Source organism: Perognathus longimembris, chromosome 3, assembly GCF_023159225.1.
Source record: "Perognathus longimembris pacificus isolate PPM17 chromosome 3, ASM2315922v1, whole genome shotgun sequence".
In the NCBI taxonomy this organism is placed as follows: domain Eukaryota; kingdom Metazoa; phylum Chordata; class Mammalia; order Rodentia; family Heteromyidae; genus Perognathus; species Perognathus longimembris.
The window spans coordinates 86,266,730-86,280,555 of record NC_063163.1 but is presented as its reverse complement, the minus strand read 5'-3'; the positions used below and the strand labels follow the sequence as shown (position 1 = coordinate 86,280,555).

The window sequence follows — 13,826 nt, the reverse complement described above, 5'->3', positions numbered from 1 at the left end:
GATGTGTTAAGACAAAGGTTGAAGGATAAGGACTAAGAAACAAATGACAGAGTCTAAGAGACTTTACACTTTATGTCTGAATATAAGCAGATTTTTTTTGTTTTTCTGTATAAATCTACATTGTATTACTTAAGAATACAAAATTAAGAATCTAAGAAATCATAAACCACAAGAGAGAAATCACAGTAGCCTAAGAGAAGCAAGATTTGTGAAATTGGTAAGAACAGAGAGAATGAAAAGTGGACAAGGTCCTGACAGGGCTAAAGGTAGAATGTACATAGGAATGAGGATGAGGGAGAACAAACCATCCTGACAAACCTTCATTTTCCTCTTAAAATTTATGAAACACTAAGTCAAACAGCTTGCCTTTCCAGTTCTCCAAAGAAAAGCAGATAGGAGTGTGTACGTGGCATACCCTTCAAGAAGAGTGCATGGCTACAGAGCAGATGGCTTTAAATAAATCATCGGAACCCCAGGCCTGAGAACTGTCCAAATGGTTTCAAATTTTCCATTTACATAAAAGTTCTCAAGAAATAAACAGGTTTAGTACATTATATATACTAATTTTTATTGGTTGAGTAAATTTATTTAAGGAATAATTATGGGGTTAAGGATATAGCTCGGTGGTATTATGTTATCCCAGCACATCTGAGTGCTCTGGGTTCAACCCCAGCACCACCGAGAAAAGAAGAATTATTATAGAGTAATTGTTATGTGCCATTATGCCCTGGGTTTCAGGTCAAAATCAGGACAGAAATGGCAAAGTACAAATGCATACATCATATTAACTTGATCTGATACATATTATTTTTATTTATAGACAATGAAGTTACTTGCCCAAGATGATACAACTATGAATTGAAAAAAAAAGAGGTTAAAAGATTTTATGAGGGCTGGGAATATGGCCTAGTTGTAAGAGTGCTTGCCTCATATACATGAAGCCCTAGGTTCAATTCCTCAGCACCACATAGAAAAGGCCAGAAGTAGCACTGTGGCTCAAGTTGGCAGAGTGTTACCCTTGAGCAAAAAGAAGCCAGGGACAGTGCTCAGGCTCTGAGTTCAAGCCCCAGGATTGGAAAAAAAAAAAGATTTTATGAGTCAAGGGCTGAGTATGTGGCTTAGTGGTATAGTGCTTGCCTAGCATGCATGAAGCCCTGGGTTCGATTGCTCCACACCACATAAACAAAAGGCCAGAAGTGGCACTGTGGCTCAAGTGGTAGAGTGCTAGCCTTGAGCAAAAAGAAGCCAGGGACAGTGCTCAGGCCCTGAGTCCCAAGCCCCAGGACTGGCCAAAAAAAAAAAAAAAAGGTTTTACTAGCTGAGGGCTGGTGGCTCACACCGGTAATCCTAGTTACTCAGGAGGCTGAGATCTGAGGATTGCGATTTGAAACTAGCCTGAGCAGGAAAGTCTGTGAGATTCTTTTTTTTTTTTTTTGCCAGTCCTGGGCCTTGGACTCAGGGCCTGAGCACTGTCCCTGGCTTCTTTTTGCTCAAGGCTAGCACTCTGCCACTTGAGCCACAGGGCCACTTCTGGCCATTTTCTATATATGTGGTGCTGGGGAATCGAACCCAGGGCTTCATGTATGTGAGGCGAGCACTCTTGCCACTGGGCCATATTCCCAGCCCCCTGTGAGATTCTTATCTCTGATTAACTATCTAAAAAGCCAGAGAGCTATGGCTCAAGTGGTAGAGTGCAAAACAAAACAAAACAAAAAATCTCAGGAACAGTGCCCAGGCCCTGAGTTCAAACCCAGGACTGGCATACACACACACACACACACACACACACACACACACACACACACACACACACGAGTTTTCCACTTTGAACTAAAGCATGCTGCCTCTTCACAGCTTTTCTTCTATCTCTCTTTGAGCTAACCTGAAAAACTGTGAAAGATGAAAATGGAATGACAACAAAAATATTGTCTATAAGTCAGGTGGCAGTGGCCCACTCTAGCTGATACTCAAGAGGCTGAGATCTGAGGATCACAGTTTGAAGCCAGCAAATTCAAGAAAGTCTGTGAGACTCTTTTTTTTTTTTTTTTTTTTTTGGCCAGTCCTGGGGCTTGGACTCAGGGCCTGAGCACTGTCCCTGGCTTCTTTTTGCTCAAGGATAGCACTCTGCCACTTGAGCCACAGCGCCACTTCTGGCCATTTTCTGTATATGTGGTGCTGGGGAATTGAACCCAGGGCCTCATGTATATGAGGCAAGCACTCTTGCCACTAGGCCATATCCCCAGCCCTCTGTGAGACTCTTATCTCCAATTAAATCACAGAAAAAGATGAAAGTGGAGCTGTGGCTCAAGTGTAGAGTGCTATCCTTGAGCAAAACAAGTTCAGGGACAATACCCAGGCCCAGAATGCAAGCCCCACAACTGACAAAAAAAAAAAAAAAAAGTAACATCTAAGCTATATGCACAGTTTTTCTTTTTCTTTTTCTTTTTTTTTTTTTGTGCCAATCCTGGAACTTGAACTCAGGGCCTGAGTGCTGTCCTGAACTTTTGTATGCACACACTTAGTTTGTTTTTGTTGGTCATAGGGCTTGAACTCAGAGCCTGAGCACTGTCCCTGAGCTCTTTTTTGCTCAAGGCTATTGTTTCACTACTTTGAGCCACAGCACCACTTCTGGTTTTCTGGTGGTTAACTGGAGATAAGAGTCTCACTGAATTTCCTGCCTGGGATGTCTTTGAACCACAATCAGCCTCATGAGTAGCTATGATTACAAGTGTAAGCCACCAGCGTCCAGCTTGCACAGAGTTTCATTAATTTACCTAGAATTTTCTACTTCAGTATTTATAGATATGCCCTCATTCTCTCTCTCTCTCTCTTTTTGCCAGTCCTGGTGCTTGGACTCAGGGCCTGAGCACTGTCCCTGGCTTCTTTTTGCTCAAGGCTAGCACTCTACCACTTGAGCCACAGCGCCACTTCCGGCTTTTTCTATATATGTGGTAGTTAGGAATCAAACCCAGGGCTTCATGTATATGAGGCGAGCACTTTTACCACTAGGCCATATTCCCAGCCCCCTCATTCTCTTTTATCACTTTGTATTCTTCCTTTAAATGTACAAACTATAATTTACTTAGGCATTTCCCCATCTATATACATTTATATTTTAAATTTTTGCTGTTCTAAGCATTCATGAAGTAGGTAGTCCTTGTTTTTATGTTCATTAAGTCATGTTCCTTAAGTTTTCTTTTGGATGATTTCACATAAGTAGAACTGCAGAATTAGAAACTATTATATATTTATTTAAAATGTGCATTTTAACCCAGATACCAGTGACTCATGCCTGCAATCCTCACTACTCAGGAGCCTTTGATCTGAGGATTGCAGTTCAAAGCCAGCCCAGGCAGGAAAGTTTGGGAGACTCTTAGCCACCAGAAAACCAGAAGTGGAACTGTGGCTCAAATTAGCAGAGCACTAACCTTAAGCAAAAAGAGCTCAAGGACAGCAGCCATGCCCTAAATTCAAGCCCCATGAACAACAAAACAAAAACAAAAACAAAAATGAAAGTGTATCTTAGTTGAGTATAATGGTTTACACCTGTAATCCTAGCTACTTAGGAGTCTAAAACCAGAAAAGATTGCAGTTTGAAGCCAATCTAAGGAAAAAAAATCTGTGAAACTCCACCTCCAGTTAACCAGCAAAACATGGCTTAAGTGGTAGAACACTAGCCATGAGTGTGAAAGCTCAAGGCCATGAGTGTGGGAGCCCAAGGCCCTGAGCTCAAGCCCTAGTACTATCACACATACACACACACACACACACACACACACACACACACACCATGTATGTATTTCTCCTTTCTGCAAACTTCAAATACAAACTTTAAGTAAATAGATTGTCATTGTCTTAAGAATAGCTTTATCAGAAATATTTTTTTTGTTTTGTTTTACCAGTCGCGGGGCTTAATGAACTCAGGGCCTGGGCACTCTCCCTGAGCTTCTTTTACTCAAGCTAGCACTCTACCACTTGAGATGCAGCACCACTTCTGGCTTTTTATGTTTATGTCTTGCTGAGGAAATGAATCAAGGGCTTTATACATATTAGGCAAGCACTCTACCAATAAGCTACATTCCCAGCACCAGAAATAATTTTTTTTTTTTTTTGCCAGTCCTGGGGCTTGGACTAAGCACCTGAGCACTGTCCCTGGCTTCTTTTTGCTCAAGGCTAGCACTCTGCCACTTGAGCCACAGCGCCACTTCTGGCCATTTTCTGTATATGTGGTGCTGGGGAATCGAACCCAGGGCCTCATGTATATGAGGCAGGCTCTCTTGCCACTAGGCCATATCCCCAGCCCCCAGAAATAATATTTAACATCTTAATTTTTAATGTAATTTCATATGAAATGTACCTCCTCCCATTAAATTACTATTTACTGAAAGAACTAACTGAAGATGAGGAAAGGCAAAGTATTTGAATAATGGGTTTAATTTTTATTCCAGCTCCTTAAACTATATTACCAAATATTGCTTAATATATTTAGATAGATGTGTTTATAATTTGTTGTACGATTAAATCAATTGAAGTAAATCAAAGCTAAATAGTTTATGTTAACTTTCTAGGGAACAGTATACCAAAAATATTACTGAACAAGAAAACCTTGGAAAGGTAAGAATTATTTGACTTTTAGTTAATGAGTATTACATCATCATTCTTTTCAAAGGCTATACCTTTAAAGGGAAATTGTTAATTTCTTTCAAAGATGAAGATGCTTTGTTCAAAAGTTAGGGACTGGAGTTAGCTCAGATAGAGCACTTGCCTAACATGTGTGAGGCCCTGGATTGGATCGCATCACCACAGAAGCAAACAAAACATCCATGTCTGTACTTTTTCTAGAGATCAAACACAGGCCTGTGTATATTGGGCAAGCACTTAATCACTGAGCTGCATCCTCAGCCCTACAATAATAATAATAGTTAATATTATTATCATTAATATTATATTATAATATATAATAGAATATTATAATATTTTATTATTAATATTATATTATTATTATTATTATTATTATTATTGTCTATCCTGGGACTTGAATTCAGGACTTGGGTACTATCCCTGAGCTTCTATACTCAAGGCTAGCATTCTATCACTTAAGCCACAGCTCTACTTCCAGTTTTGTTTTTCTTTTGGTAGTTAATTGGAAATGAGTCTCAAATTTTCTATCTGGGCTGGCTTTGAACCCTGATCCTCAGATCTCAGCCTCTTGAGTAACGAGGATTATAGGCATGAGCCACTGGTATCAGGCTGACATATAAACTTTTAACATAAGATTCAAACTACAGCCTTAAACTCACTATGTTGCTCTGCATGGCCTTAAAATCTCAATACTACTGAGCTTCCTGAGCACTAGGATTAGAGGCATATACCACCAATCCTACCTCTGAATCCTTTTAAAGAAACCCTAATAGACTTCTGTGACTTACTTCCTGATTGACACAGTATTCCAGGCTCATCCTATACATTTCCTGTCCCAAACCTAGAATCAGTCATTTCTCTAAAAATCCTTCCTCTATTCTTTCTTTTTGATTTGTGAGTAAATACTTATTATAATGAGGAGGTTAAAAATAAAAGGAAACCTTCCAAAGCTAACACTCCATTTATTAGAGAACTTGTGAATTCTAAATATGCAATTCCTTTATAGCAACATGCCATTCTTTTTTTTTTTTTTTTGCCAGTCCTGGGCCTTGGATTCAGAGCCTGAGCACTGTCCCTGGCTTCTTTTCGCTCAAGGCTAGCACTCTACCACTTGAGCCACAGCGCCACTCTGGCTGTTTTCTATATATATATGGTGCTGGGGAATCGAACCCAGGGCTTTATGTATACGAGGCGAGCACTCTTGCCACTAGGCCATATTCCCAGCCCCAGGGACATGTCATTCTTAAAAGGAAAAAAAGAATTTTCACATCTGAAAGCATATATTTGAGATAATTTGTGAACATTCATTTTACACTATTTTTTTTTTTTTTTTTTTTTTTTTGGCCAGTCCTGGGCCTTGGACTCAGGGCCTGAGCACTGTCCCTGGCTTCTTCCTGCTCAAGGCTAGCACTCTGCCACTTGAGCCACAGCACCGCTTCTGGCCGTTTTCTGTATATGTGGTGCTGGGGAATCGAACCTAGGGCCTCGTGTATCGAGGCAGGCACTCTTGCCACTAGGCTATATCCCCAGCCCCATTTTACACTATTTTAACTAGAGATTTTTAGGGTCTTTTTTTAGCACTTACTATGATTATCAGTTAACTCCCTCACAAAGACCTCATGTTAAGGAGCATCTTCAATTTCTCTTGTTTTGAAAAGCACCTAGATTGATGATGGTATGTGCAGAAATATTTATTATACCTTGAAACCTTTTGAAGACCCCAAATGAATTGCTAAACCAATTCAAGCTTATTCTTGAGTGATGGTGTAGAACACATGTTGGCCTGTGCACAGTTCTGGTCCCCAGCACCAAAACGAGACCTGGGCTCTTCCCTTTCAATGTAGTATTTTACTGCAGGTTCTTGAGAAAAGTGCTAGCAGCAATCTGACACCAAAGATTTTTTTTTTTTTTTTGGCCAGTCCTGGGCCTTGGACTCAGGGCCTGAGCACTGTCCCTGGCTTCTTCCCGCTCAAGGCTAGCACTCTGCCACTTGAGCCACAGCGCCGCTTCTGGCCGTTTTCTGTATATGTGGTGCTGGGGAATCGAACCTAGGGCTTGTGTATCCGAGGCAGGCACTCTTGCCACTAGGCTATATCCCCAGCCCGACACCAAAGATTTTTAAGCAAAATGAGTCAATGACTTGCCCATTCTTCACCTTCTAGGCTGTCAGAAGCACAGCTCTCCAATCCTCTCACTTGTAGAGTAGATCTCAGTTTTCCATGCAAACGCAGTGTGCAGCTTGCCTTTCACAGTGATGACAGGCACATACTCCAGACCACACCAGAGCATAGAACGGACATCCCGGGCTGAGAATATGGCCTAGTGGCAAGAGTGCTTGCCTTGTATACATGAAGCCCTACCTTGGATTCCTCAGCACCACATATATAGAAAAGGCCAGAAGTGGCACTGTGGCTCAACTTGGCAGAGTGCTAGCCTTGAGCAAAAAGAAGCCAGGGACAGTGCTCCAGCCCTGAGTTCAAGCCCCAGGACTGGCAAAAAAAAAAAAAAAAAAAAAAAAAGGACATCCCAACACTTCTACTGTCCCAACTCATTTCGACTATAACAAAATAAATCGGTAGTAAGGGACAATAAACTTAAAATAAATTACAAACTAAAGTCAGTTATACTCATAAAGCTAAAGGTTTCAGGCCCAGAGTTATGAGATAAATTAGTATTTCTGACACAGCACCCACGTTCACTTTGCTTCTTTAACTTTTATAGATTTTAGGATACTTGACAAGGAAATTATTCTACTAATATAAGAAAAATTAGAGTTTTAAGTTTAACCTCAATTTAAAATTATGATCATAGCTGTTTAAAGTTTTGATCTGCTTTAATGACCTTAGCAAATGCTTTTATCTCAGTTAATAAGTTTGTTGTAAGATAAAATTATTAATAAATATGAACTTAAGTATATGTATTCATATGCCTTATGTTGGATTTTTTTTTTTTTTTCGGCCAGTCCTGGGCCTTGGACTCCAGGGCCTGAGCACTGTCCCTGGCTTCTTCCCGCTCAAGGCTAGCACTCTGCCGCTTGAGCCACAGTGCCGCGTCTGGCTGTTTTCTGTATATGTGGTGCTGGGGAATCGAACCTAGGGCCTCGTGTATCCGAGGCAGGCACTCTTGCCACTAGGCTATATCCCCAGCCCTTATGTTGGATTTTTAAAAACTGCTTTTTATATTAGAATTCTGTTGTTTTCTCTTGCTGTTTACTGTTAAGTGCTTTGTTGTCCATACTACAGTGGACAACATTTAGAAAGAGGTTTGAATCTGGTCCTTAGCTTAGTTTATCCTCTTATTTGGGCAAGCATTAACCATCAGCATGCTTAGATCAACGGTAGATCCACCATGTACTAAAAGAGGAAACCAGGATGTTCCAGTGCACTCTGCTTCCTAGTCTTTGTTTGTTTTTCTGTCCCTCTTGGTGATTTTCTCACACTTGATGGCTGAGTAGATAGTATTTTGGGCACACTGTGTTTCCTTATATGTACATCATTGTCTCTTGTTTTCCTTCTCCTTGTCCCTGTCCCCTCCCCTCTCCTCCTTTCTCCTTCCCCTCAGCTCTCCTTCCCCTCAGCTCTCCTTCCCCTCTCCTCTCCTCTCCTTCCTTTCTTCCCTCTCTGCTCTCTTTTCCTTTTTCTTTTTTTTTTGCCAGTCCTGGGCCTTGGACTCAGGGCCTGAGCACTGTCCCTGGTTTTTTTTTTGCTCAAAGCTAGCACTCTACCACTTGAGCCACAGCACCACTTCTGGCTGTTTTCTATATATGTAATGCTGAGGAATCGAACCCAGGGCTTCATGTATATGAGGCAAGCACTTGCCACTAGACCTGTCTTTTTCTCTCTACCATATTTCTCATTGTGTCTGGCTTTGTGCTGACCCTCTCCTTATAGTCAACATTTCTCAATTTACTATTACATAGAACCAAAGTATATTTTTACAATTTATTGAAGAAACTTTACTTCTGTTTATAATTTTAGAATCAAAGAGTAAAATAGTTTGGGCAGTGGAATCATCTAGGTTATAGTAAGGATTTGTGCTTGCTGAATGACATTACTTTTTAAAAATCACTGGCTCCACCAGGAGCTGGTGGCTCTTGCCATCAATCCTTGCTACCCAGGAGACTGAGATCTGGAGTACTGCAGGTCTAGGCTAGCCCTAGCAGAAAAATTTGCTAGACTCAATCTCCAAAACAAAATCAAGACTGTAGGCATGGCTCAGATAGAGAGAGCCTAGCAAGCACAAAGGTCCTTAATTCAAACCTTAGTAATAAAAAATGAAACCTGTGTCTTCTCCCTAAGGAAGATATCTATATGATTTGTTTTATTCGAGCATAAATATGTTTCAAGCTAGAATACAGCACTTAATAATAACATATGTAGCAGATTATAATTTATGAAGTATTTGTGTAATATGTGAAAAACGCAATCTTATAAGACACACATAGGGCTGGGGATATGGCCTAGTGGCAAGAGTGCCTGCCTTGTATACATGAGGCCCTGGGTTCGATTCCCCAGCACCACATATACAGAAAACGGCCAGAAGTGGCGCTGTGGCTCAAGTGGCAGAGTGCTAGCTTTGAGCAAAAAGAAGCCAGGGACAGTGCTCAGGCCCTGAGTCCAAGGCCCAGGACTGGCCAAAAAAAAAAAAAAAAAGACACACATATAGAGAGTACATATATATATGTATATGCATATACATATATATAATTTTTTATTATTTTTTTGCCAGTCCTGGGCCTTGGACTCAGAGCTGAGCACTGTCTCCTTTTTGCTCAAGGCTAGCACTCTGCCACTTGAGCCACAGCGCCACTCTGGCCGTTTTCTATATATGTGGTGCTGGGGAATCGAACCCAGGGCCTCATGTATGCGAGTCAAGCACTCTTGCCACTAGGCCATATTCCCAGCCCCTATATAATTTATTTTTTGCCAGTTCTTGAGCTTGAACTCAGGGCCTGGGCACTGTCCCTGACCTTCTTTTGCTCAAGGCTAGCGCTCTACCACTTGAGCCACAGTGTCACTTCCATCTTTTTCTGTGTATGTGGTAGTGAGGAATGAAACCTGGGTCTCCGTGCATGCTAGGCAAGCACTCTACCACTAAACCACATTCCCAGCCAAAGACATATATTTTTATTATCTTCTATTATTAGCCTTAACTGACAATGGAGAAAACTGGGACCCAGGAAACATTGCCACCACTAGTGACAAAGCCAACTTTGAAACTGATGTCATTTCTGATGACCTGGATGCCGATGCCCTTTTTCACTTCCTTCCTTTCTTTTTTACACTTTCCTGTTCTCTTTTTTTCTTTTTAATTTTCTATTGTTATTGTAAAGATATGGGTTACAGTTACATGAGTCAGGTTAATAGACATTTCTTTTTAGACAATGTCACCTCTTCCTTTTTATTTGCCCTGTTTTTCTCTCCCAGTTTTTTCTTTATGATATCCTGTATCTATCTTAAATTTAGCCAATTGTTTGCTCAGATGACAGCTATACCATATTACCTTGATTTGTAGCATTAGAATTGTATCTCTGTGACTAACTTATTTATTTACCTATTTATTTATTTATTTATTTCATGATAGAAACTTCGAGAAAAGCAAAAAGCTGTACGAGAAAGTCATGGTCCAAATATGAAACAAGCGAAAATGTGGCATGATTTTGAACAGTTGATGGAATGTAAAAAACAATGCTTTCTGAAACAACAAAGCCAAGCTTCTGTTGGTCAGGTAATTCAGGAGGGAGGAGAGGACAGGCTGATACTGTGAATTCTTGGGTCATTGTTTTGGGTTGTACTTGACATTATTAGTTATAAACACATTCCATAATGTATTTCTTTTCTTGAAAGTCAATTCAACAACCTTTTGCTTTCAGATTAACTTTTTTTGTAAAGTTAAGGTAGACTTAGATTTAAAAGGGTTTTTGTTGTTGTTGTTTAATATGAAAAAGAAGCTTTTATTGTTTTGCTTAGTTTACATATTAGTGGTGTCTCCTGGGTTTTTATGGGGGAGGAAACTGAGTTTACTACCTACAGATGTAAACCTATGTCCATTAAGAAGCATGTAGTTTTTTTTTAAATGGTAGTAGCTCAATAGCTTAATGTTTTCCTTAATCTTTTTTTCAACTTTAGAGGACTCTTTTAGGAACTAGTATCTCTTGTTTTGAAGAAACATTTATCTGAAGTTCAACAATTCAATTCCTTCAATTTTACTTCAGTTACTTTTTCTTCTGTAATATGCAAGAAAATATATTTTGAATACCCCATTTGTCCTATTCATAAAAAGGCAATAAAATTTGATGCATAATATATCATGGCTATTTATTTTCAAATTTATAGTGTGTCAAAAATGTATTCCTTAACATATGTTTTCACATTCTATTATTAAAGAATTTTACTTATTTCTATCAAAACCTATTACATATTTAATAACATAATGACGTTAAGTCTTTTTTTTTTTTTTTGTCATGGGACTTGAACTTTGGGCCTGGGTGCTGTCTGTGAGCTCTTCAACTCCAGGCTAGCATTCTGCCACTTGAACCACAGCACCACTTCTGGTTTTCTGGTGGTTAACTGGAGATAAGAGTCTCATAGACTTTCCTGCTCAGACTGGCTTTGAACCACAGTCCTCACATTTCAGCCTCCTGAGTAGCTAGGATTACAGGTGTGAGCCACTGGCTCCCGGCTCATCTGTTAGTCTTGAGGACTACTATTATAAGAAGTATTATAGAATATAGATGTTATGCTAAAAAGTTAGCATAAGATTCCAAGTTAAAGAATTCAAAGTGGGGCTGGGACTGTGGCTTAGAGTGCTTGCCTAGCAAGCATGAAGCCCTGGGTTCACTTCCTTAGTATCCCATAAACAGAAAAAGCTGAAAGTGACACTATGGCTTAAGTGGTAGAGTGCTAGGCTTGAGCAAAAGATGTTCAGGGACAGCACCCAGGCCCTGCATTCAAGCTCCAGGACTGGCCAAAAAAAAAAAAAAAAAAAAGTTCTCGGTTCCTGCTTCATTTGGACAAGGTACTAGAAGATTTTTTTTTTTCTTAAAGAGCCATAGTGTATTCATTTACCATTCTTTACCTCATTTACATTTTTTTCAAAATATTTTGGCCATAAATTTTAAAGCTCACTATGTCTATCTTAGGCTCGCTTCTTTTTTAGGTATGTGGGCGAGAGGTGAGAAGAAGGCATTTCCTGGGATTGAACCCAGTTCCTGGAGCATGCTAGACAAGTACCCTATCAACTTGAGCAAAGCTCTCAGCCCTTTGTAAAATTTTTATTTTAGTTTTTTTTGCCAGTCCTGGGGCTTGGACTCAGGGGCTGAACACTGTCCCTGGCTTCTTTTTGCTCAAGGCTAGCACTCTGCCACTTGAGCCACAGTGCCACTTCTGGCCATTTTCTGTATATATGGTGCTGGGGAATTGAACACAGGGCCTCACATATACAAGGCAAGCACTCTTGCCACTAGGCCATATCCCCAGCCTAAAATTTTTATTTTAATGTTAGCTTACATTAGTTATATAGAAGGGGGATAGCATTGTTACATTCACACACATTTACATTGTACTTCTTTTTTATTTTCTTTGTTTTATTTTATTTTTCGTCCTGGGGCTTGAACTCAAGGCCTAGGTGCTGTCCCTAAGATTTTTTTGTTCAAGGCTAATACTCTACCACTTGAGGCAGAGTGCTAGCCTTGAGCAAAAGGAAGCCAGGGACAGTGCTCAGGCCCTGAGTCCAAGGCCCAGGACTGGCCAAAAAAAAAAAAAAAATACTCTACCACTTGAGCCACAGCGCCACTTCTGGCTTTTTCTAAGTAGTTTGTCGGAGATAAGAGTCTCATGGCAGGTCTGGGAATATGGCCTGGTGGTAAAGTGCTTGCCTTATATACATGAAGCCCTGGGTTCAATTCCTCAGCACCACATATATAGAAAAAGCCCAGAAGTGGCGCTGTGGCTCAAGTGGTACAGTGCTAGCCTTGGGCAAAAAGAAGCCAGCGACAGTGCTCAGGCCCTGAGTTCAAGCCCCAGGGCTGGAAAGAAAAAAAAAGTCTCATGGAGTGTCCTGCTCAGGCTGGCTTTGAACTTCCATCCTCAGATCTCAGCCTCCTGAGCAGCTAGGATGATAGGTGTGAGCCACCAGTGCCTGGCTTATAGTGTATTTCAATGTTATCTCCTCTATCACTTTCCCCTCCCCTCTTCCTTCCTTCCCAAAATAATTTCCACAGGTTTCATCATTCTATTTGTTCTCATAGTTGCAGATAATCTTATTTCATAGGTGTTTTATCCTCTCTAAAAATTTTGAAAATTTTCAAAATTATTTGCTTTTTACTTTTCTTTTTCCTTTTCAGTCTTCCTTCTCAGTCTCCTCCTGAGTGTTTTCCTTTTGGGCTGGTCTTAAGCTTTCATCAGTTCTCCTGCCATTCTGTTCTACCAGCTAGGATTATAGGTATTCACTGTGATGCCTGGCTTGAAAAAAATGAGGGGAAGGTGTTTCTCCCCCCTGTAAAATTCATAAACTTGGATCACTTTTCTCTCTTGGTGAACTACACAATATTTGTTTGTTGCTCATCAAGTCCCCATTAACATAGAGATTACTAAGGAAGAACTCGATTTAGCAGGAAAGTATAGAAAGAAATGCCGGGGAGTTTTTTGTTTTTTGGTTTGTTTATTTGTTTTTGCTCAAGGCTAGCACTCTACCTCCTGAGCTACAGCACCAGTTCCTGCTTTTTCTGGGTCTGTGATGCTGAGGAATCAAACCCAGGGCTTCATGCATGCTAGGCAAGCACTCTACCACTAAACCACATTCCCAGAAGAAATGTCTTTTTTTAAGAGTTTGAGGGAGGAGCTGGGAATATTGCCTAGTGGTAAAGTGCTCACCTCATATACATGAAGTCCTGGGTTCGATTCCTCAGCACCACATATATAGAAAAAGCCCAGAAGTGGTGCTGTGGCTCAAGTGGTAGAGTACTAGCCTTGAGCAAAAAGAAGCCAGGGATAGTGCTCAGGCCCTGAGTCCAAGTCCCAGGACTGGCAAAAAAAACAAAACAAAACAAAAAAGTGTTTGAGGGAAAGGAACATTTCCATGTTAGTGATTTTAGTTTAGTCCTCTGCTTCTTGATCCTCTCATTTGGGCGAGCATTAGCTATCCAACATTAGCTACCAGCATTCTTATTTGTACCTTTAGTAAAT

The 13,826-nt window shown here is 40.4% G+C and overlaps 1 protein-coding gene across 1 annotated transcript in view; it reads left to right on the top strand.

The window, feature by feature from the left end:
• The window catches only part of Ift81 (intraflagellar transport 81), an 80,498-nt gene extending 69,787 nt beyond the window's left edge, over window positions 1-10,711 (top strand). The window contains 2 exon segments of the mRNA XM_048342975.1: window positions 4,569-4,614; window positions 10,225-10,711. Of these exon segments, the coding sequence (XP_048198932.1) occupies window positions 4,569-4,614; window positions 10,225-10,407 (229 nt within the window). The 3' untranslated portion in view covers window positions 10,408-10,711.
• Window positions 10,712-13,826: the final 3,115 nt, after the last annotated feature.